This window comes from Microcaecilia unicolor, chromosome 2, assembly GCF_901765095.1.
Source record: "Microcaecilia unicolor chromosome 2, aMicUni1.1, whole genome shotgun sequence".
Classification (NCBI taxonomy): domain Eukaryota; kingdom Metazoa; phylum Chordata; class Amphibia; order Gymnophiona; family Siphonopidae; genus Microcaecilia; species Microcaecilia unicolor.
Window position 1 is genome coordinate 476775230 of NC_044032.1, and position 22260 is coordinate 476797489.

A 22260-nucleotide genomic window follows, 5' to 3' on the forward strand; every position below is an offset into this window, starting at 1 on the left:
GACTTTTAAAGATAGAAAATCCAGTATATGAGGTTTTGGGCGTGAAACCTCGGCTACAGGTTTTCCGGAACCGGTGGCGTTAGTAAAGGTGCAAAAAAAAAACCGCCCCGGTCCAAATGCCACAGCCCCATCCCGGCTCTAGACTGGGGACCAACGAGGGGACTTCGATTTGGATTTTAGATTTGGTTTATTTACCCCATTTCCAAATCCTAACACAAAGCACGTTACATATAGGCACAGTAGTGATTTTCTTGCCCAGTAGTGGAATGGAGGGTTAATTGGTGTTGAAAAAAAAAAAATATATATATATATATTCATCTCATAAGCAATGCGCGTTCTTCAACCCGTTCATTTACTTGCCTACACAGCACTGTACTGAAAGGGCAGAGGCGGCGCGGCCTGTGATTGGCTGTGCAGACGGGTGACGCGCTTAGTTGCTGGGAAGGGAGACGGGTGCCGAGGTGCCCAACCTCTTTAGTGGTACCTCTGGAGGCGCGCGGGGTGGTTGCTGCTGTGGGAGCTGGAGCAGGGATGGGGCGGCTCGCGCTGCGCTGCTGCATCCTCGCGTGTCTGTGCGCTGCAGGTAGGGACGAGACAGGGAGAGCAGATCCACGTCCTACGCTGAATTCTGTACCGGGGGGGGGGGGGAGGGAGTCATTGCTGCTTGCCCTAGGTCCTGGGACACTCTTGCAAATTCAGTAAAAGTCCCAGCTGAAAGTGTTTCATATACCTTTTATCTCTATGGGCTTAAATATATTTTCCCTGCTCTTTTGCTGTCCGGAGGACAATGCAGATCTTACCGGAGATCTCGAGCTAGCTTTCTCCGCTCTTTATTTTCATGAAATATTTTCGCCACCTTTCCAGACCATCATTGGTGCGCACTGGAATTTGTGTTTACTTTGTAGCCACCCTTATAAAGCGTGTGCTGCTCCTTTTTGGTCGTTGTAATGACTTTGGCCCCCACCTGAGCATGATTTCACTGCAATGTGCTGTAGGGAAGAGAGAGAAATGTGTCTTTTGCTGTAAATTCGAACATAATATAAGAAAGTTAAAGTAGGTTTAGCTTGCTAAAAAAAAAAAATAATGAAAAGAAAATCGGGAAGTCGTTATGCGCTGTGTAAGTCTAGTAAAAGTTTAAATTTACAAGCAAGACTGTTCCTCGGGTAGGCAGGAAAATTGTCGATTTCCATTTCCATAATTTAAACAAAAACAGCATTAGAGAAATGAATACAAATGGAAAAACAGATCATTTTCATGTCTAAGCCTTTGTAAATTTGGTTTTGTATATTGCTCCTTTATCGAGAAAAAAAACAACTGAAAGTGAGCAAATGCATTGTAGATGATCCCTATTATTTGGCAGACAATGCATATGTGTCCAGTTGTTGAGAATGATACTGTTTTCATGGAGTTAGTGTAAAAGTAAAATCTAGTTTTACGTTGACGCGCTAAAACGAGCATAGTTCTCAAAAACTAGACACAAACGAACATGTTAAGTTACTCTAGTATAAATGTATGATGCGCAGGATATTGTTTGATTTATTTTTCATATTTTCAGCCTTGGGAGTGAGGCTGAGCGATCTCAAGGAACTTTCGTAGCTCATCATGTTAGACTTCACCGCCTGTCTTAGTTGGAGGGAAATGAAAAAGAATGAAAAAAAAAAAGACCCTGTGCATTTGTTCTCTGTTTTGAAATTCTTTAACTTTTGTGGATGAAGTGCAAGGAGTCTAGTGCACTGAACCTCTGGGTTTTCCATAAAGAAAGATCGATTTGTTGTCCCCTAGGCTGACACCAGGACTCCTCTATAGGTTAGGTAAAATTTCAGGCAGAGACCAGAATGAAGTGTTTACCATCTTCGGTGTACTGCAAAAATATTGCTAAAGTTTGTGTAATATTGAGCTAACATAGAATTTTAGGAGAAAAACTGCAAAATTAAGCATTTTATACATCAGGAGCTTTGTATTATTAAGTCAGTTGACTTGTGTGGTATTTCCCCACCTTTCATAGGTAGGTCTGTATGGATCTGACATTATTCAGCACAATTTGAAAAATTTTAAAAAGAAAACTTATTTTAAGAATCTAAGAAAAATTGAATCATAGGCATCTGAATTCATATATATTCCAATTGTCCTTTTCAGTTGTGTTTCCTTTGCTTCTATTTTGTTTACAAAAAAAAGCAGTCTTTTACAGATCTGTCTGCTATGACCTAATCTTCTATGGACTTGTATTTATATATTTATATGTATGTATATATTAGGGCTGCATTTTGATTACAATTTTAATCATGACTAATTGCACAATTAAAGGTATGGCATTTATTAAATTTTTTCCCCCAATGCAGTTCCTTGTGACTCTTGGCAAGTCACTTAACCCTCCATTACCCAGAGTCACAAGGAGTCACAGTGGAAAAATAAATAAATAGCATACCTTTAATCACAGGATTACAAATTTTAATCAAAATGCAGCTCCAAAGAAATTAAAGAATGAAAAGTGATGAAAAGACAAGAAATACAATGTACACATTGAAAATTTTAGAAATTAAATAATCTAAAACTGTATGCAGAATAGCTATAAACAACCTCAGAGTTTTCAGAGCCTATTTCAGAAAAACAATTTAGATAGATAGATCATTTATTTATATTAGAAAGTGGTTATCTGAATAAGACACCATCACCATCAAGACACCTTTATCTGGAAGTACAACACATGATAGGCTGCTGCAATAAGATTTTTATTTTATTTAGATATGCCTTTTCACTAATAGTTTAGGATCAATTATGTCTAAGTAAGTAGGTATTTCCCTGTCCCTGTCTAAGGACTCCTTTTATAAAGCCGTGCTACTGATTAGCATGTGCTCAATGCGAAGAAGTCCATGGGAATTGAATGGGCTTCTTTGCATTCAGCACACGCTAATCGGTAGCATGGCTTCGTAAATTAATTCTTTAAGCAAAAAGAGTTTTTGGAGATTGAGACAACTATGACATATAAGAAGATATTTTTCGCTTGGCTAGTTTTAGCAAATTGGTTTATTGTAGCATTCTTTATGTGGGAATTATGAACAAGGTTGGCCACCAGTTTCAGATGTTGCAGAACACTGTGGTTAGGTTGATTTTCCAGGCTAAGAGATGTGAAAGGTTAACTGTGTTATTAAAGAAAGTTGCATTGACTTCCTATGGAGGCACACTCACTGTTCAGCCTGGGTACACTTATATTTAATGTTATATATGGATTGGCACTTGAACCTTTCTTGTCTGTATTGTGTTTTTCTTCTTATGGTAATGGCCTTCATTCTAAGAACCAATTAAAGCTTAATTATCCTTCCATGGCTGGTATAAAACAGAAAAGTGTCTTTGCTTTATTATTGTCATTTCAGGCTGCAAATATTTGGAATTCTCTTTCATCTTTAACCAGATTAGAATCTAATGTTAACCTTTTTAGGAGATTAAAGTATAGTTAATTAATTGCTTTTCCCAGCATTATTGTGTAGTAATAATCTGCAATGAACTGAAAGGTAGATGCATTTGTAATTTATTTGTATTTGTAAATTGTATTTGTAATTTGTGAAAGGAGCCCTACGTTTGTACCTGAGGCAGAAGAGGGTTAACTGACTTGCTCAAGATCCTAAGGAATGACAGTAGGATTTTGAATATTAATTAGATCTTCGGGGATTTTTCTTATTCCTCCCAATGTTGCAGACCTGCAGCTATGATTAAGGAAGAATTTTCCCCAGGCTGCTCTAAGGTTAACTGACTCATTTATTTACACAGAGCTGTGCACTTGCTCTGACCAAACAAGAAGACAAACCAAGTATTGGTAGAAGTATGAGAAATAAGCTGGCTTCCCTGTTTCTTAACGCATTTCTCTAATCAGGCTGCTGCGCCATGCGATTAGGGCGTTTCGCTAACGTAATATTTTATAATCCATGTTTCTCAACTCTCTGTCTTCAGATGCAATGCAGTGCTATAAAACTCTGCAGAAATCCACAGTGCCACAGACACAATGTATTTATTTATTTATTTACTTTATTAGGATTTATTTACAGCCTTTTTGAAAGAATTCACTCAAGGCGGTGTACAGTAAGAATAGATCAAACGAGCAATAGGCAATTACAGCAGTAAAACTATTCAAATAACAATACAAAGCAAAAAAAATTAAAAAATTTAAAAAACAAAACAATACAAAGCATGGCATAGAGGGGCATAATCGACCAGAAACGCCTATCTCCATGGGCGTTAATCTCCGAGAACGGGTCCGTGAAGGGGCGGAGTGAACCGTATTTTTAAAAAAAAAATAGACGCCCATGCTTTATTCGCCAAGGTGTGAGCTGGGCGTTTTTGCTTTTCACCGATAATGGAAAATGAAATCGCCCAGCTCAAAAACGAATAAATGCAAGGCATTTGTTCGTGGGAGGGGCCAGGATTCATAGTGCACTGGTCCCCCTCACATGCCAGGACACCAACCGGGCACCCTAGGGGGCACTTTTACAAAAACAAAAAAAAAGGTAAAAGAGCTCCCAGGTGCATAGCACCCTTCCCTTGGGTGTTGAGCCCCCCAAATCCCCCTCAAAACCCACTGCCCACAAGTCTACACCAGTACTATAGCCCTAAGCGGTGAAGGGGGGCACCTACATGTGGGTACAGGGGGTTTGGGGGGGGTTGGACGACTAGTAGCATTAAGCAGCACAATTGTAACAGGTAGGGGGGGGATGGGCCTGGGTCCACCTGCCTGACGTCCACTGCACCCCCTAACAACTGTTCCAGGGACCTGCATACTGCTGCTTGGGAGGAGGGTATGACATTTGAGGGTGAAAGTAAAAAGTTGTGAAACATCATTTGTTGTGGTGGGAGGGGGTTAGTGACCACTGGGGGAGTCAGGGGAGGTCATCCCCGACTCCCTCTGGGGGTCATCTGGTCATTTAGGGCACGTTTTGGGGCCTTATTCGTCAAAAAACAGGGTCCAGGAAAAGTGCCCTAAATTCTAGCTACAAACGCATCCATTATCGGCGAAGGGCGCCCATCTCTGTTCGGATGATAACCACGCCCCAGTTCCGCCTTCACCACGCCTCCGACACTCCCCCGTCAACTTTGTCCGCATCCGCGACGGAGTGCAGTTGAAAGCGTCCAAAGTTCGGCTTTCGATTATGCCGCTTTATTTGTTTTTGTGAGAAGAACGCCCATCTCCCGATTTAGGTCGGAACTTGGGCGTTATTCTCGTTCGATTATAAGCTGGATAGTGTACTACTTACAATGTCAACACAATACGTACTAGAACATTTTAATTGATAGCGAAGGGTAAAGCAAAGATGGAACATATAGATAGGTAAGAGAGTAAGAAGAGTTAGAAAATAAGGTGACCGATTTAAAGAAATTTGCACATGAGGTCAGAGAGATGGTTAAATATTATTTCAGCTAGAGTAGGAGTGGATAAACATGTCCTGCTGCAGTATACACTAACAAGCTTCTTCACTCTCCACAGGTGCATATTGCTCTCCAACTTTATTGCAGACTCCGCAGTCTAGGTTGGCTTTAGTTGGCAGCACAGCCGAAATGGTCTGCGCACTGAAAGGTCACAAGATAGACTCGCTGGGAGTGTACTGGTACTGGCGGCCCATGGCATCTGAGGAGTTGCAGTACATCATGTTTGCAGCTGTGCTGGATAAGAGTACATACTATGATATAAATTTCAGCAGGGACCGTTTTACACCGAGCAGAGACAACTTTCGAAACCAGTATGTGCTGAAGATAATTGGACTACAGCCTTCGGACAATGGCACCTATTACTGCTTTGTTAGTATAGGCACAGAGCTCATCTTTGGTGAAGGCACGGATCTGAGAGTGGGTAAGGGTTCATTCAATTCGTAAGAATTCCAGTGCCATAGAGGGTTTAGCTCCTGATTTTAAAACAAAGAAAGTAGCCAACAGTTCGAAATGCTTGGGGATGCCAAAAACAGTTTTATAAAAAATTACCCTTCAATATCGGGGTGCTTAGCAGCCACTGGCACCCACAGAGCCAGCTCCTATGTACCCTGGTATGCGCTGTGCCTAGAGAATGGAGAACCCTCTGCAAAGATATAGCTCAGGAGAATTTTCAGTTTAAAGATGTGTATGGAAATGAGTGTTCTCAGTCTCGAGAAGCCGCAGTACACCTTTCTGATGTGATCAATTGAATGCCAAGAAATAATGCTACCTGAGTCAGATCCAGAATGGTTATGATTTTTATTTGAAGGAAAATTAGGATACAGTAGGCGGGGGATTTGGGAGAACAAAAAATGAAATTCTGGTTGGTATTTGAGCTGGGACCCTTCCTTTAAACATGACCGAAGACATGCAGGTTGACAGAGAGGGGCATAATCGAACATCGCCGGCGAAATAGATCGCTGGCGATCTATTTTGGCAGCGGCGCAACAGCTGGCTGGAACCATATTATCGAAAAAAATGGCCGGCCATCTTTTTTTTTCGATAACACGGTTTAGCCCGGCCAAATGCCAGATTTCCCCAGGTTTGAGATGGCCGGATTTATTTTTCAGCGATAATGGAAAAAAAATACCAGTGATCTCAAACCTGGCGAAATCCAAGGCATTTGGTCGTGGGAGGAGCCAGCATTTGTAGTGCACTGGTCCCCCTGACATACCAGGACAGCAACCGGGCAACGTAGGGGGCACTTCTAAAAATGTTTTAAAAATACACAAATAGCTCCCAGGTGCATAGCTCCCTTACCTTGGGTGCTGAGCCCCCCAAATCCCCCCAAACCCACTCCCCACAACTCTACACCATTACCATAGCCCTTATGGGTAAAGGGGGCACCTATATGTGGGTACAATGGGTTTTGGGGGGTGTTGGAGGGCTCAACACTTAGCACTGCAAGTATAACAGGTAGAGGGGGATGGGCCTGGGTCCGCCTGCCTGAAGTGCACTGTACCCATTAAAAACTGTTCCAGGGACCTGCATGCTGCTGTCAGGGAGCTGGGAATGACATTTGAGGCTGGCATACAGGCTGGCAAAAAAGGTTTTTTGTTTTTTTTTTTTAGTGTGGGAGGGGGTTGGTGACCACTGGGGGAGTACGGGGAGGTCATCCCCCATTCCCTCCGGTGGTCATCTGGTCAGTTGGGGTACCTTTTTGAGGCTTGGTCATGAAAATAAAAGGGCCAAGTAAACCCGGCGAAATACTGCTAAACGCCGCTTTTTTTTCCATTATCTGCAAAAGCCGGCCATCTGGTAGCCACGCCCATGCCCGCCCATGTTCTGCTTTCTCTTCACCGCTGACACGCCCCCTTGAACTTTCGCCAGTGCGGCAATGGGAAAGCGGCGATGGTGTAAAAAACGCCACTTTCGATTATACCGATTTCGCCGCTTTTGCGAGATCGCTGGCCATCTCACGATTTGTGTCGGAAGATGGCCGGCGAGCACTTTCGAAAATAAGCCTGAGAAGGACCCTAGACATTGATTATCACATGCTGTTTTCAGTGCCTGCCCTTCCGGCTGAGATTTTAGAAATTAAGGGCCCTGTTTACTAAGGTGCCACTAGCGTTTTTAGCGTGCGCTAACGTTAGCCCGGCTTAGTAAACAAGGCCCCTTAGTATTTGTGGAAAAGAAGTTTTCTGATAGTGTCATTGTTTGCATTTTTATTATTGCAATCCACCTGACTATAGTTCCTGCTGTTAAAGGTGGAATGTGAAGCTGAATAAATCAAATCAAGAGATTAGAAACATAATTTCAAGTACATGTTGTATAAATGCAGAGATCCAAAATCTATGTATAATAAAGAATTAAATTCAGTAGAGTAACATTAACATTATGTAAGTGTAACGAAAACATGTTAATCCAAACTGAAGTAACATTGCCATTTGCACAGAACTGTCCTCAGGAACCAAAAACAGGGCCATTTCCAGCTATTTTTTGTTATCATTATTGTCCATTGTATATGTTAAATCATAAGGGTCAAGAGTGCCTTTTTTTCTTTTCACTGGAAACCTGTTTAAAACAAAAATTTCCTTACTGAAATGCCAAAAATTCCTAAAAACATATTTCAGCCTTCATACTTTATAGGATAAGCCTGTATTTCTGTGCATTTTATAGAATATGTTGAGCGCCGGTCCATGTGACTAAATTTAGTCATGGGCAGTTACGCCAAGTAAAACCTGGTATCAATGCCGATGTCAAAAGTTATATGTAAACTGGGTGTATTCTATAATCACATGCATAGGTATTAGAAGCGCCCATGACCCACTCATTCCACACCCATGGCCATGCCCCCTTTTCAATTATCTTTATTTGTTTGTTGCATTTGTATCCCACATTTTCCCACCTATTTGCAGGCTCAGTGTAGCTTACATAGTACCGGAATGGCAATTGCTGTTTCCGGTGTGAACCAATACATTGTGCTGTAGTGGTAGGAAGAAGTTTCTATTGCAAAGCCATAGAATAGTCCTGATGGGAAGAATATTGTTGTGAACGTACGTGCTTTGGTTTTCATATGTAGCCAATGTCGGTCTTTTAGGTTGGTTCGGGATGGTATGCCTTTTTGAACAGGGTGGTTTTTAGCATGTTCCAGAAGTTTAGGTGGTTGTATATGGTTTTCACTGCCTTTGATAGCGTGCTCCACAGTTGTGTGCTTATGTAGGAAAAGCTGGATGCATAAGTAGATTTGTATTTAAGACCTTTGTGGCTTTGTTAGTGTAGGTAGAGATGTGATCGTGTTGAAGTGGAGGCGTTTTTGGTTGGTAGGTTGATTAAGTCTATCATGCATCCTGGCGCTTCGCCATAGAGAACCATGGTGCAGATTTTAAAGGCAATGTGTTCTTTGATTTGGAGCCAGTGTAGTTTTTCTCGGAGGGGTTTTGCACTTTACGTGCAGCATGTTATAGAATATGCTTAGAGAGTTCTGCGCATAAATTCTAATTAATGCCAATTAATATCAATAATTGCTTGTTAATTCACAGTTATCAGTGCTGATTGGCTTGTAAACCAATTAGGTTATGCGCATTGTTATGGAATACATTTTGATTTCCATACACAAATCTCAACGCGATGTATAGAATCTGGGGGAAATTGTCTTTCTCTGTCATATGTCTAAAAGATCCACTACTGCCTCTTACATTGTAGGTGAGCATTTCCATTGAGTACACGCTTACCACACCTGTTGAAGCCAGGCATTTGTTGATGGTTTGCTGTGGGATTTCCAGTGGTAGGCTACATAACATCGAACACCTCTAATAAGTGTATTAGCAGAGGGCTATCTTTATACCAGGGTCAAATCCCACTGCTGCTCCTTGTCATCTTGGGCAAGTCCCTTAGGGGTCCTATTACCATGGTCTACTAAGCCTTAACATGGGCTTTGTGAACGGAAAAATGGGTTACTGCAGGACGCACGCAGGCATCCTGCAGTAACTTTTTTTGTTTTTTAAATCTTAGTTAATTATTTGTATTACTTTCTAACAAATGAATACAACAAATCCCTGTTTTCCCACAGGACACAGTTGCCACCCCCTTCACAATCCAAGAAATTATATGCACGCAAGTTGACAAAAAGCATCCTATGGTGCCCAGACTTTCAGAAATGTATGCATGCTGCTTTTCTTCCCAGCTGCAACGAACAACATTCCACCAAGCATTCATTGACGGCTCAGTATTATCCTTCCACCCAGATGAAATAACTTGAATAGCCAACCCCATAAGTACATCAAACAATTTAGCCTTATGCTTATGAAAAAGATGGGCCAAGATTGCAGACCTAATTATAACAATTTTATAAGCAAGCTGAACCTGAATTTCAAATACTTCTGTAACCTTCCTCAAAACTGCTAACCATGCACTAAAAAATGTTTCTTATTTGTTTTTGAGGTGGCATGTCTACGTTACCATAAGGCAACTGCCTAGCACGTGGATAAAGCGGCAGCCCTTAACCACCAACAAAATAGGTGGCAGTATATGGTCATTTTCAAAAATAGCCACACATTAATGAGAACATTGGCACATATCTATTAAAGGAAAATAAAAGTAGAAAATAGGCCATTTGATAACCACAGTAAAAATGGCCTTAGCACACAGGAAACACCTGCATAAGGGTGGATCCAGGCCTATTTTTACTGTAGCTTGGTGAAAGGATCTCCTCCATTACCTTGCAAACTTAGGGGTCCTTTTACTAAGCTGCCTTACTGCAGGGTGTGCTCAGGCGCCTCGTGGTAATTGTGGCGTTGGCGCACGCTACCCATGCGCTAAAAAATAGATTTTATTTTTTAGCACGGGGGCGGAGAGTGGGCATGTTCTGCATGAATCGTTTGGCACAGCTACATTGCCACGCGCTAACTGATTAGCATCTGGTTATTGCATGAGCCCTTACCACCTATAAGATAAGTGGCGGTAGGGGCTCATGCCCTAATGGCCGCGCACTAATGAGAAAATTAGCACATGGTTATTAATGTTAAAAATGTGGCTATTTTACACATGCAGTAAAAATGGCCTTAGCACATAGGAATGACCCGTGCAAGCAGGGTCACCGAGAGACAAAGCCCCATGCATGCCCCCCCCCCCCACCTTGCATAGACCCCCACACACACTTCGCATGGGCCCCCCTACCTTGTCTCCTGCTCCTGTGTGCCGGGACTGCATTCACTCTGCTCTGCTGCACAGGTCCTTCTTCCTGTCACGTCTCCTCTTGTGTTTGCAGAATCAGGAAGTAATACACACAGGAAGTGGGATGAGGTAGGAAGAAGGACTTGTGGCCATTGTTGCCAGATGGGCGGTTTTCCCGCCCAAATGGGCAGATTCCCGCGACCGGCTGCAGGAAATTTTTGAAGGCTGCGGGCTGCGGGAAATTGGGCGGCATTTTCACAGCTGCGGTGCGGGTTTGGGCGCTTTTCCCGCGGGGCTTCTATCGGTCCAATTTGGTCCAATAGAAGCCCTGTGGAGGCGGGGTTAATGACATCGGAGGCGGGGTTAATGATGTTGGAGGCGATGTCGGAGATGGGGTTAGGTGTGTCGGAGGCGGGGTTAATGCGTTGGAGGCGGGGTTAATGACGTTGGAGGCGACATCGGAGGCTGGTTAGATGATGTCGGAGGCAGGGTTAATGATGTCGGAGGTGTGGTTAATGACGGAGGCGGGTTAGGTGATGTCGGAGGTGCGTTAGGTGATATCGGAGGCAGGGTTAATGATGTTAGAGGCGGGGTTAATGACATTGGAGGCGGGGTTTGACTTTGTGTGATTTGGGGCTCGTTTTGGGCGGGGAAAATGTTTTCAATCTGGCAACACTGCTTGTGGCTGGCAGAGCAGAGTTAACAAGATAACCCAGCACTGCTGCGCACAGCAGCAGGAGACTAATCAGCCAAACCGGCACCAGGTGGGACCCCCTTAGAGACAGGGCCCTGAGGAATCTTGCCCTTCTTCCCCCTCTTGGTGACCCTGCATGCAAGCACATTCCAAGTGTACAGCGCTGTGTACGTCTAGTAGCGCTATAGAAATGATTAGTAGTAGTAGTAGTAGTAAGGCCACTTTTTATCTCAGTTTTGTAAAAGGGCCCCTTAGACTGTAATTCCTCTGGGGACGGGGAAATACCTAACTCACCTTCAGCTACTGCTAAAAAGGACATGAGTGAAATCCAAAATCCCTTCACCCTTCCCTAAAGAGAAACCCAGCAGTAGGACTAACAGATAAGCAGTAAATACATAGATGTAGCAGAAAGAACCTGTCACTCCATAGGTTTCTGTCAGAGGCTAACTCCGTCTTTTTCAACCTTTGCTAGGTGTAGTATTGTCAGTGCAGTGACTTTGAACCATTTGCCTGCATCATGGCACATGGAGTCTTTATCTTGTTGATTCTTGTGAGTATCTGCGACCCTTCCCAGAGTGATGCATCATGTCTCACATCTCTTTCTCAGCCTTTTTTCCATTTCAGCAGTATTTGATATATCTTTGAGGTCAAGCCCTTGTTAAAAAAAGTTGAAAACCCTTCTTGACTGTATGTGAAAGCCTGGAGGCACATGGTGGGGGGAGGGGGGAGAACATATGGCCCATCTAGCCCAGTATCCTGCTTCCAACAGTGGCCAATCCAGGTCACAAAGACCTGGCAGAAACCCAAATAGTAGCCACAGGTCATGCTCCAATCCCAGGGCAAGCCCTGGAGGGGAGAGGCTTTGTTTCCTGTCCTCATTAGAGTGACACCAGAGGGTTTACATGGGGTTTTTTTCACCAGAAAGAATGTGACTAGGAATTGCAGCTCCTTGTGACTCTGGGCAAGTCACTTAACCCTCCGTTGTCCCTGGTACAAAATAAGTACCTGAATATATGTAAACCGCTTTGAATGTAGTTGCAAAAACCTCAGAAAGGTGGTATATCAAGTCCCATTTCCCTTTCCCTATTTGAGATTCTACATGGAATGTTACTATTGGAGATTCTAGATAGAATGTTGCTCCTATTGAGATTCTGTTGCTACTGTTTGAGATTCTACATGGAATGTTGCTATTCCACTAGCAACATTCCATGTAGAAGCCTGCCCTTGCAGATCAGCAACGCGGCCGCGCAGGCTTCTGTTTCCGTGAGTGCAGGACGTCAGACTCACGGAAACAGAAGCCTGCGCGGCCGCGTTGCTGATCTGCAAGGGCAGGCTTCTACATGGAATGTTGCTAGTGGAGGAGTAGCCTAGTAGTTAGTGCAGTGGACTTTGATCCTGGGGAACTGAGTTTAATTCCCACTGCAGCTACTTGTGACTCTGGGCAAGTCACTTAACCCTCCATTGCCCCTGGTGCAAAATAAGTACCTGAATATACTATGTAAACCGCTTTGAATGTAGTTGCAAAACCCTCAGAAAGGCGGTATATCAAGTACTATTTCCCTTTCCCTTAATGCTTGATAATGGTGCAGACATGAACACCCTAAAGTAGTTGTGTTGCTCCAAGTACAATGGGGCCCTTTTACTAAGCCGCGTAAGCGTATACGCGCATCCAGCACATGCCAAAATGGAGTGACCGCCTGGCTACCATGTGGCTCTTGCGGTAATTTCATTTTGGCGCACATCCGATACGCGCATCCAAAGAATTATGTTTATTTTCGGACGGACGTATTGGGCGCATGCCAAGTGGCATTTGATGCATGTGGGTCATTACTTCCCGGTTACCATGTGAGACTTTACCACTAGGTCAATGGCTGGCAGTAAGGTCTCAGAACCAAAATGGACGCACGGCAATTTTCATTTTGCCACACGTCTGTTTTCGGCAAAACTTTTTAAAAGGCATTTACTTAGCGGTAACCGGACAGTAATCATCAGCATGCACACAATGCCAATTACCAACAGGTTAGCGTCACATGCCGGAAAATAAAATATATTTTCCGGTGTGCATTGGGCACGCGTAAAAAATGAAATTACCACCTGGGCCACACAGTAGCCATGTGGTAGTTCTGAATTGGCTTAGTAAAAGGGCCCCTAAGCTCGTGGCGTAGCTACACGGGGGGCCCCCATAGATTTGGCCCTGAACCCCCCTGCCTACAACCCTCTCGACCCCCCTCCTGCCAATGACCCTCTCAATCCCCCCTCCCACCGCCAACCCTCCCCCGCCGCCACCCTGGGCTACCTTTGCTGGCATTCTGTTTCTGACGTTGTACGTGCAGGACGTCAGAAACAGAACGAAGCCTTCGTGGGAAGAAGAGGACCTCGGCTGGCGGGGATCGGGGTCCCCCGCCAGCAAAGGTAGCCCACAGTGACGGCAGCAGCAGGGGAGGGTTGGCGGTGGGAGGGGGGTTGAGAGGGTCATCGGCAGGGGTCATCAAAGTTGGCGGCGGTGCCGCCAGGGGGGCTAAAATGTGCCCCCTCACCTCGGGCTGTGGACCCCCCCTCCTGCTGAAGTCTGGCTACGCCCCTGCCCTAAGCCACTAGCATGACTAGCTGTGTGCTAGTGCCAACACAGCCCATTCAAAGTGAAATGCCGTGTGGAAGCCACTAGCAGGGCTTAGTAAACAGACCCCCATAGACTTCTATGTGCTGCCAATTAAGAATGAAACCTTCAAACATTCAGCAGAAGTGAGTTTGGGGACATAAAAACTCGGTAGGATTAAGGAGGTGACCTCCCCTCATCCCTGTCTATGGAAGTATTTCCCTGAAACCTAAACATCCCAGGGAGCAGGTGTAAATCCCAGCATTGATCCCTTTAGACACAGACATGCAAAACACACCCAGACCATGCTCCCGTGCCATTTATTTTATTGATTTATTTATTTCACAGTCTATATACCGCTCTATCCATGGTACTACGCAGTTTACAAAAAAAAGCATTCATAATAAAATCAAATTAAAAAAATAAAACTTATAAAATATATTAAACTATTCCATAACAACTTAATCACTTATAAAGACATAATTAAAAATAAAAAAGTCCAGATTCCATAGGAACAGGCTATAATATCTCAGAGTAGTCTAGAAGGCAAGTTGAAGGAATTGCGCAATTTGGACATGTAATAAATCCTAATAAATAATAAAATAATAATGTATAGCTCTACTTTCTAAAATTAGGGAATTTAAACATGTATGCAATATGCACCTCTAAATGCTGGTTTATACATGCTCAAATCACAAGCAGAGCATCTACAATATCCACTACAGTTCATAACAGAGTTTTCTGTCTTTGTTTTTCTATTGTTACTTATAAAGTTTCATTGGTGTTCTTAGCGCTGCAGGTATGTAGTGAGGTCAGAAAGATATGTTGTCCTCTGCCTTCACATTTCTACGGTGAATAGAATATCTTAATGCTGTGTTTTGCCCCTTTATAGTTGAAATGATGCCTCTAACAACAAAAGTTCCACTAACAAAGCAAGAGGAGAAACGCCGAGACACGCGTAAATACACGAAGGTTAAAGAGAAAGCAGAAGGTATGGTGCAATAGCTTCCTAGGATGCACAGTGTAGATGCGCCACTAGTCCAGAGGAGAGTGATACAAAGCAGAAATGTGCAAAGTATTTAGGATTAATAATGTGCATAAGCTGTAAACTTGTTTCAGAAATATTCCAATATTCAACCAACGTAAGTTCTATTTTTATTCTATGTCCAATGCTAATATTCAAAATAGGGGAAAAAAAGACTTCATAGTAACATAGTAATATAGTAGATGACGGCAGAAAAAGACCTGCACGGTCCATCCAGTCTGCCCAACAAGATAACTCATATTTGCTGCTTTTTGTGTATACCCTACTTTGATTTGTACCTGTGCTCTTCAGGGCACAGACCGTATAAGTCTGCCCCGCACTATCCCCGCCTCCCAACCACCAGCCCCACCTCCCAACCACCGGCTCTGGCACAGGCACAGACCGTATAAGTCTGCCCAGCACTATCCTCACCTCCCCACCACCAGCCCTGCCTCCCAACCACCGGCTCTGGCACAGACCGTACAAGTCTGTCCAGCACTATCCCCGCCTCCCAACCACCAGTCCCGCTTTCCACCACCGGCTCTGGTACAGACCGTATAAGTTTGCCCAGCCCTATCCCCGCCTCCCAACCACCAGCCCCGCCTCCCGATCTTGACTAAGCTCCTGAGGATCCATTCCTTCGGCACAGGATTCCTTTATGCAGAAGCTCAGCAGACTGTCTTATATTAAACACTGCCTTATATTGAAGACAAACTTCCAGCTGAGCAAGCTCCCTCATTAGTCTTTTTTAAAATCCTATTTTAAATTACTTTCTCCCCATTTACTAAGCCACACTAGTAGCTGCCATATGGAGCGGTGAAGTAGCCTAGTGGTTAGTGCAGTAGACTTTGATCCTGGGGAACTGAGTTCAATTCCCACTGCAGCTCCTTGTGACTCTGGGCAAGTCACTTAACCCTCCATTGCCCCTGTTACAAAATAAGTACCTGAATATATGTAAACCACTTTGAATGTAGTTGCAAAAACCTCAGAAAGGTAGTATATCAAGTCTCATTTCCCCTTAATGCCAAAACAGCCCATTCACTTTGAATGGCTGTCAATAGCATCCACTAGCATTGCTTAGTAAACAAGGGGGTTTATGTTTTAATTTTCATTTCCGCTTTCATTATTATTTTTCATTTCCATAAAAATTGCCCTTTAACACCACTTCTGGTGATTCTGATCGATCGTGATGATCGTGGACGATCGTGAAAGAGAAAGCTGCAAATAGAAGGACACGTTTCTGGTACTTAATGAGGGTTACGCTACCACTGCTGCCACATATGAAACGACTTTAAATGACTTCTTCACACACAAAACGTAAACAGGCCTTCACCAAATACAGACCAAGGGATCAGAAATTAGAAAATTGGAAATATGAACACCAAAATTGAAACCTGGCAAGTACTGTAACACTAAAGCTATAAAAACAGAAATGCACCTCCTTTTTGTATTGAACACAATTGGTAGCATCACTACGGGGGGGGGGGGGGTGTCTGTGTCTCCCCTCCCCCTACTTTGGGCTCAGACCCCCCCCCCCCCCAAATTAGCTATCACCTTTGCTGTGGCTAGAAGGGATCCCCAAGCTGTGCTAGCTGAAGACTACCTCCTCTGGTCTGGCAACCAGAGCTCTCCAAGCTCTACAGCTGGTGGCTGTGCCCTGAAGCAGCTGCCACTGCCCCCCTCCCATGCATGATTAGTTTTCATGTATGCAGAACAACCAAGCATTCACAGGCATGGGTTAGCAGTGGCGGCAGCAGCTTGGAAGAGTTCTGGATGTCGGAGCAGCAAAGGAAGTGTTCACCTGGAGAGGCCTGGAGATCCCTACCAGCTCAGGTATTTATATTTTGCATTCAGGCAGGGGGGTGGCAGGAGGCAGGGAGAGAATTTGGTGCCCATCCACTAGTTCAGCTTTGTTTCCACCTCAATCAGCCACCTGGCTATGCCAATGAACATAATACAAACTCATTTGTGATACACTAATCCCAAAACTAACATATTCCAGTTAATAAACTGAAAATAAAACACTTTTTTCTATCTTTGTTGTCTGGACATTTTATTTTTCCATCATGTTGGTCCCAGTTTCTCCATCTTCTGCTAATTTTTTAACCAGCAACTTTTGTCTATTTGTCTTTTCTTCTCTCTCCTGTCATGTTCTATTCCTTCACTATACCTGTCTCTGACATATTGATCCTTCCTTTATCTGTTTTATCTCCTTTTTTTTCTTTTCAGCCTCTCTGTCCACTCAAACTTCATCTTCTTTCTCATCCTTCTGCTTCTTTTAACTTTTCAACTACCTATTAACTTTCCATATTCTTCTCTCATTCCTTAGCTGTCCTATTTCTAATCACCCTTTCCCCAGTCTGCTATTCCTTTCCATCTCTCATCTACCCTCCGTTACTACATTTCTATCTCTGTATTCGCTATCCTCCTGTCACTCATTATCTTGCCATCCCTTCTTGGCCTGTACCACATGGTTCCAAAATTTCCACTATTTCCCCTCCCTCTCCCTCCACAGTTGGAGCCCAATATTTCCTCTCCCTATCCCCCCAACCATGGCCTAACATCTCCTTGTCCCTTTTTCTCCACACCCCATCATCTTCCTCTCCCATCTATCTACCTTCCTGCCCCCCCCCCCCCCCCCATGGTCAACTTCTCTCTCTCTCTTCCATGGTCCAACATTTCTCTCTCTCTCTCTCTCTCTCTCTCTCTCTCTCTCTTTCCTGCTGCAGTTATTCCTCTCTCTTTCCTGCTGCTACTGTTCCCCTCGCACCCTATCCCACATAAGCCAGCATATCTCCCTACCTCCTCCCCTCCCATTGTTCAACACCTGCCTCTCCTTCCCTTCCTTCCCTGGGTGCAACATCTTTCTCTTTCTTCCCATCTGCCCTCCCATCTAGCATCTCTCCTTCCCTCCCCACCACTCCCAAGTCCAATATCTTTCCCTCTCTCTTCCTTCCTTCCACCCCATTGCCATCCCTCTCTCCTCCTCCCCTGTTCCCAGGCCTATCATTTATTCCTCCACCATCCCCTCCTCCCAGGTCTACTTTAAAATAGCTCCAGCCCCCCCCCCCTTCTTGCCACCCCGATCTGAGAACTCCCTTCCTTCCCTGTCTATCTTACATCCTATTCTTGTTGACCAAGGATCATCGCCGCGGCAGCGATTCTGATACGTTGTCTGTGACTGCATCAGTGCTGTTCCTCTGCAGCCACATTCCAAACAGGAAGTTGCACGAGAAGGGGGTGGAATGCGGCAGAGGGGGGCCCGGCGCTGCAGTTCCCGGTCTCATCTGCCTGCCTCCTCGACTCCGGGCCCCCTGCATTCGAAGCGGCAGTCACAGATCCCCTCCCTTCGGGCCTTCCCTCCCTGTGTCCCGCCCTCACGGAAACCAGAAGTTACATCAGACGAGGGTGGGACACAGGGAGGGCAGGCCAGAAGAGAGGCGATCTGCGACTGCCGCCTTAAATGCAGGGGGCCCGGAGCCGTGAAGGCAGGCAGGTGAGACCGCTGACTGCAGCAGTGGGGGGAACAACAGGGGCCGGCAGCAGCGGGGGGAGCGATGGGAGGGGGGGCGACCTTGCCTGCGCCCGGTCTAGTCTCTCGGCGGCCCTGTCCATAAGAACATTGTTGTGTTCTTGAGTACAATGAAAGATCTGACCTGAACACTGAATGCAGCAATGTGCAGCAGAGCCACTGAATTACCGTTATGGGCCTCCATTTCTAGGGCTATGCAATTGTTTGAAAAGTGCACAAAACCTCAGTGCATATCCTCTGTCATTTCATATTGTTTTCAAAATGAAAGAATGGGGAAAAAAGCTGGAATTTCAGTTTTTTCATCGTTAATAACATGTTCTCTTTTCTTACTGCATGTTAAGTAGAATAGTGTATGCTACATAGGAATATGCTTAAACAAGAGTAATGTACTAGAACAGAAACAATATGGGCATCTACACAGTTAGCGCACACTAAAAAAAATGCTACCGCGCCTTTGTAAACAGGGCCCAAAATGGTTTCTAGTGCACACCCCATTTTGTCAGCATAAAACATAAAGGCCCATATAAATTTCCTTTCCAGTGGTTCAATGTTAAATAATTTGTGTGTGGTTATGACTCCCTCACTGTTAGCCGTCCTCTGTAAACAGTCATGGCTTAGGAAGCAGGAGACCCACGCACAAGTCCTGTTTCTACCAATGATGCTATGACTTTAGGAAAATCATTTCACTCCCCCTCCCTGTCTCAAATACCCACTCCATGTGTTGGCTCCTTGTGCTTGTGTGTGACATCTTGAATATCATCGTGGTTTAAGACACCAGTATGAATTTAAATGTACAACATTTGCACATTCCATACAAACCGAGTTCAGCTAAAATGGAGGGCAAGAAACAGATTGTGGTTGCCATCTTGTTATTGGACTAACTTATTATATTTGCAATTAGCTTTTTAGAGTTGTGCTCACTTCATCGGGTCAAAAAGTAGCCATGAATGTATTATGTTTGACCAGAAAAAAGGTATTATCTGCAATGTGTTTCCCAATCTCAATTTCTACCTATCTATGTGACTGACACAACAGCCATCTGGTATTAAATTTAGAGCAGGAAATTCCTCCTCCACTTTTCAGATGTGTAATCCCATTCTTCTCTCTCCAGATTCTGTCTGCAGTCTTACAGTCTGGGTGCCCCTCTTGTGCTGCAATGGTATCCTACTAATTGTACTGGCTTTTACCATCCACTGCCTGCGACGTAAGCATTACACTGTCCTGTCTCAAAAATCATGGTTTAAATAAAAGCTAGATCACTGCCTGATAAGATATCATCAGGGGAAGTCTGAGAAACAACAAACTGGTGGTAATCTCTGGGAAACCACCACACCATAACTTCATTAACAGGCTATGGGACACTTCATAAGGATAGGACTAACTTTTATGCGGTCCTGTTTATGTGGTGATTGTAGCCGGTTAAGGGGCCCTTTCACAAAGGTGCAGAATGACCTATGCGCATAGTGTGTGTGCCAAATTTGGAATTAAGACGGGCGGTAATTCCAAATTTGGCAAACGCCGAATCTTGCAGTAGAAAATAATTTTCTACCACGGGCCACTTATCCAGCGGTAAACATCAGTTGGCACGTGCTGCATGCTTACCACACGGGTAGTGCGTGAGACCTTACATAAGTATTGCCATACTGGGAAAGACCAAATGTCCATCAAGCCCAGCATCCTGTTTCCAACAGTGGCCAATCCAAGTCACAAATACCTGGCAAGATCCCAAAAAAGTACAAAACATTTTATACAGCTTATCCAAGAAATAGTGGATTTTCTCCAAGTCCATTTAATAATGGTCTATGGACTTTTTCTTTAGGAAGCCGTCCAAACCTTTTATAAACTCCACTAAGCTAATCGCCTTTACCACATTCTCTGGCAACGAATTCCAGAGTTTAATTACACGTTGAGTGAAGAAAACATTTCTCCGATTTTGTTTAAAATTTACTACATTGTAGATTCATCGCATCCTCCCTAGTCCTAGTATTTCTGGAAAGCATAAACAGATGCTTCACATCTACCCGTTCCACTCCATTCATTATTTTATAGACTTCTATCATATCTCCCCTCAGCCACCTTTTCTCCAAGCTGAAGAGCCCTAGCCACTTTAGCCTTTCCTCATAGGGAAGTCATCCCATCCCATTTATCATTTACGTCGCCCTTCTCTGCACCTTTTCTAATTCCACTATATCTTTTTTGAGATGTGGCGACCAGAATTGCACGCAATATTCGAGGTGCGTTCACACCATGGAGCGATACAAAGACATTATAACATCCTCATTTTTATTTCGATTCCTTTCCTAATAATAACTAACATTCTATTTGCTTTCTTAGCCGCAGTAGCACACTGAGCAGAAGGTTTCAACGTATCATCAACGACGACTCCAAGATCCCTTTCTTGGTCTTTGACTTCTAACGTGGAACCTTGCATGACATAGCTATAATTCGAGTTCCTCTTTCCCACGTGCATCACTTTGCACTTGCTCACATTAAACGTCATCTGCCATTTAGACGCCCAGTCTCCCATTCTCGTAAGGTCCTCTTGTAATTATTCACAATCCTCCCGTGATTTAACCACTTTGAATAACTTTGTGTCATCAGCAAATTTAATTACCTCACTAGTTACTCCCATCTCTAGGTCATTTATAAATATGTTAAAAAGCAGCATTCCCAGCACAGAGCCCTGGGGAACCCCACTAACTACCCATCTCCATTGAGAATACTGACCATTTAACCCTATTCTTTGTTTTCTATCTTTTAACCAGTTTTTAATCCACAATAGAACACTACCGCCTATCCCATGACTCTCCAATTTCCTCTGGAGTTTTTCATGAGGTACTTTGTCAAACACCTTCTGAAAATCCAGATACACAATCAACCGGCTCACCTTTATCCACATGTTTGTTCACCCCTTCAAAGAAATGTAGTAGATTAGTGAAGCAAGATTTCCCTTCACTAAATCCATGTTGACTTTGTCTCATTAATCCATGCTATTGAATATACTCTGTAATTTTGTTCTTAATAATAGTCTCTACCATTTTGCCCGGAACTGACGTCAGACTCACCGGTCTATAATTTCCAGGATCTCCTCTGGAACATTTTTTAAAAATCGGCATTACATTGGCCACCCTCCAATTTTCTGGTACCACGCTCGATTTTAAGGATAAATTACATATTACTAACAATAGCTCCGCAAGCTCATTTTTCAGTTCTATCAGTACTCTGGGATGAATACCATCTGGTCCAGGAGATTTGCTACTCTTCAGTTTGTAGAACTGCCCCATTACATCCTCCAGGTTTACAGAGAATTCATTAAGTTTCTCCGACTCATCAGTTTTGAATACCATTTCTGGCACCGGTTTCCCACCCAAATCTTCCTCGGTGAAGACCGAAGCAAAGAAATTATTTAATCTCTCCACTACGGCTTTGTCTTCCCTGATCACCCCTTTTACTCCTCGGTCATCTAGCGGTCCAACCGATTCTTTTGCCGGCTTCCTGCTTATAATATACCTAAAAAAGAATTACTGTGTGCTTTTGCCTCCAACGCAATCTTTTTTTCGAAGTCCCTCTTAGCCTTAGCATTTGACTTGACATTCCTTATGTGTTTCTTATTATTTTCAGTTGGTTCCTTCTTCCATTTTCTGAAGGATTTTCTTTTAGCTCTAATAGCTTCCTTCACCTCACTTTTTAACCACGCCGGCTGTCATTTGGTCTTCCGTCCTCCTTTTTTAATACGCGGAATATGTTTGGCCTGGGCTTCCAGGATGGTTTTTTTGAACAGTATCCATGCCTGATGTAAATTTTTGACCCTTGCAGTCGCTCCTCTAAGTTTTGTTTTCACCATT

General features: G+C 43.9%; 1 protein-coding gene across 1 annotated transcript in view; it reads left to right on the top strand.

Moving 5' to 3' along the window:
* Positions 1 to 501: 501 nt before the first annotated feature.
* Positions 502 to 22260, top strand: part of CD8B (CD8b molecule) — a 33922-nt gene continuing 12163 nt past the window's right edge. The window contains exons 1-4 of the mRNA XM_030192571.1: positions 502 to 583; positions 5474 to 5836; positions 14752 to 14850; positions 19527 to 19619. Coding sequence (XP_030048431.1) covers positions 532 to 583; positions 5474 to 5836; positions 14752 to 14850; positions 19527 to 19619 — 607 coding nt within the window. The 5' untranslated portion in view covers positions 502 to 531. The remainder of the gene's footprint in view (positions 584 to 5473; positions 5837 to 14751; positions 14851 to 19526; positions 19620 to 22260) is intronic.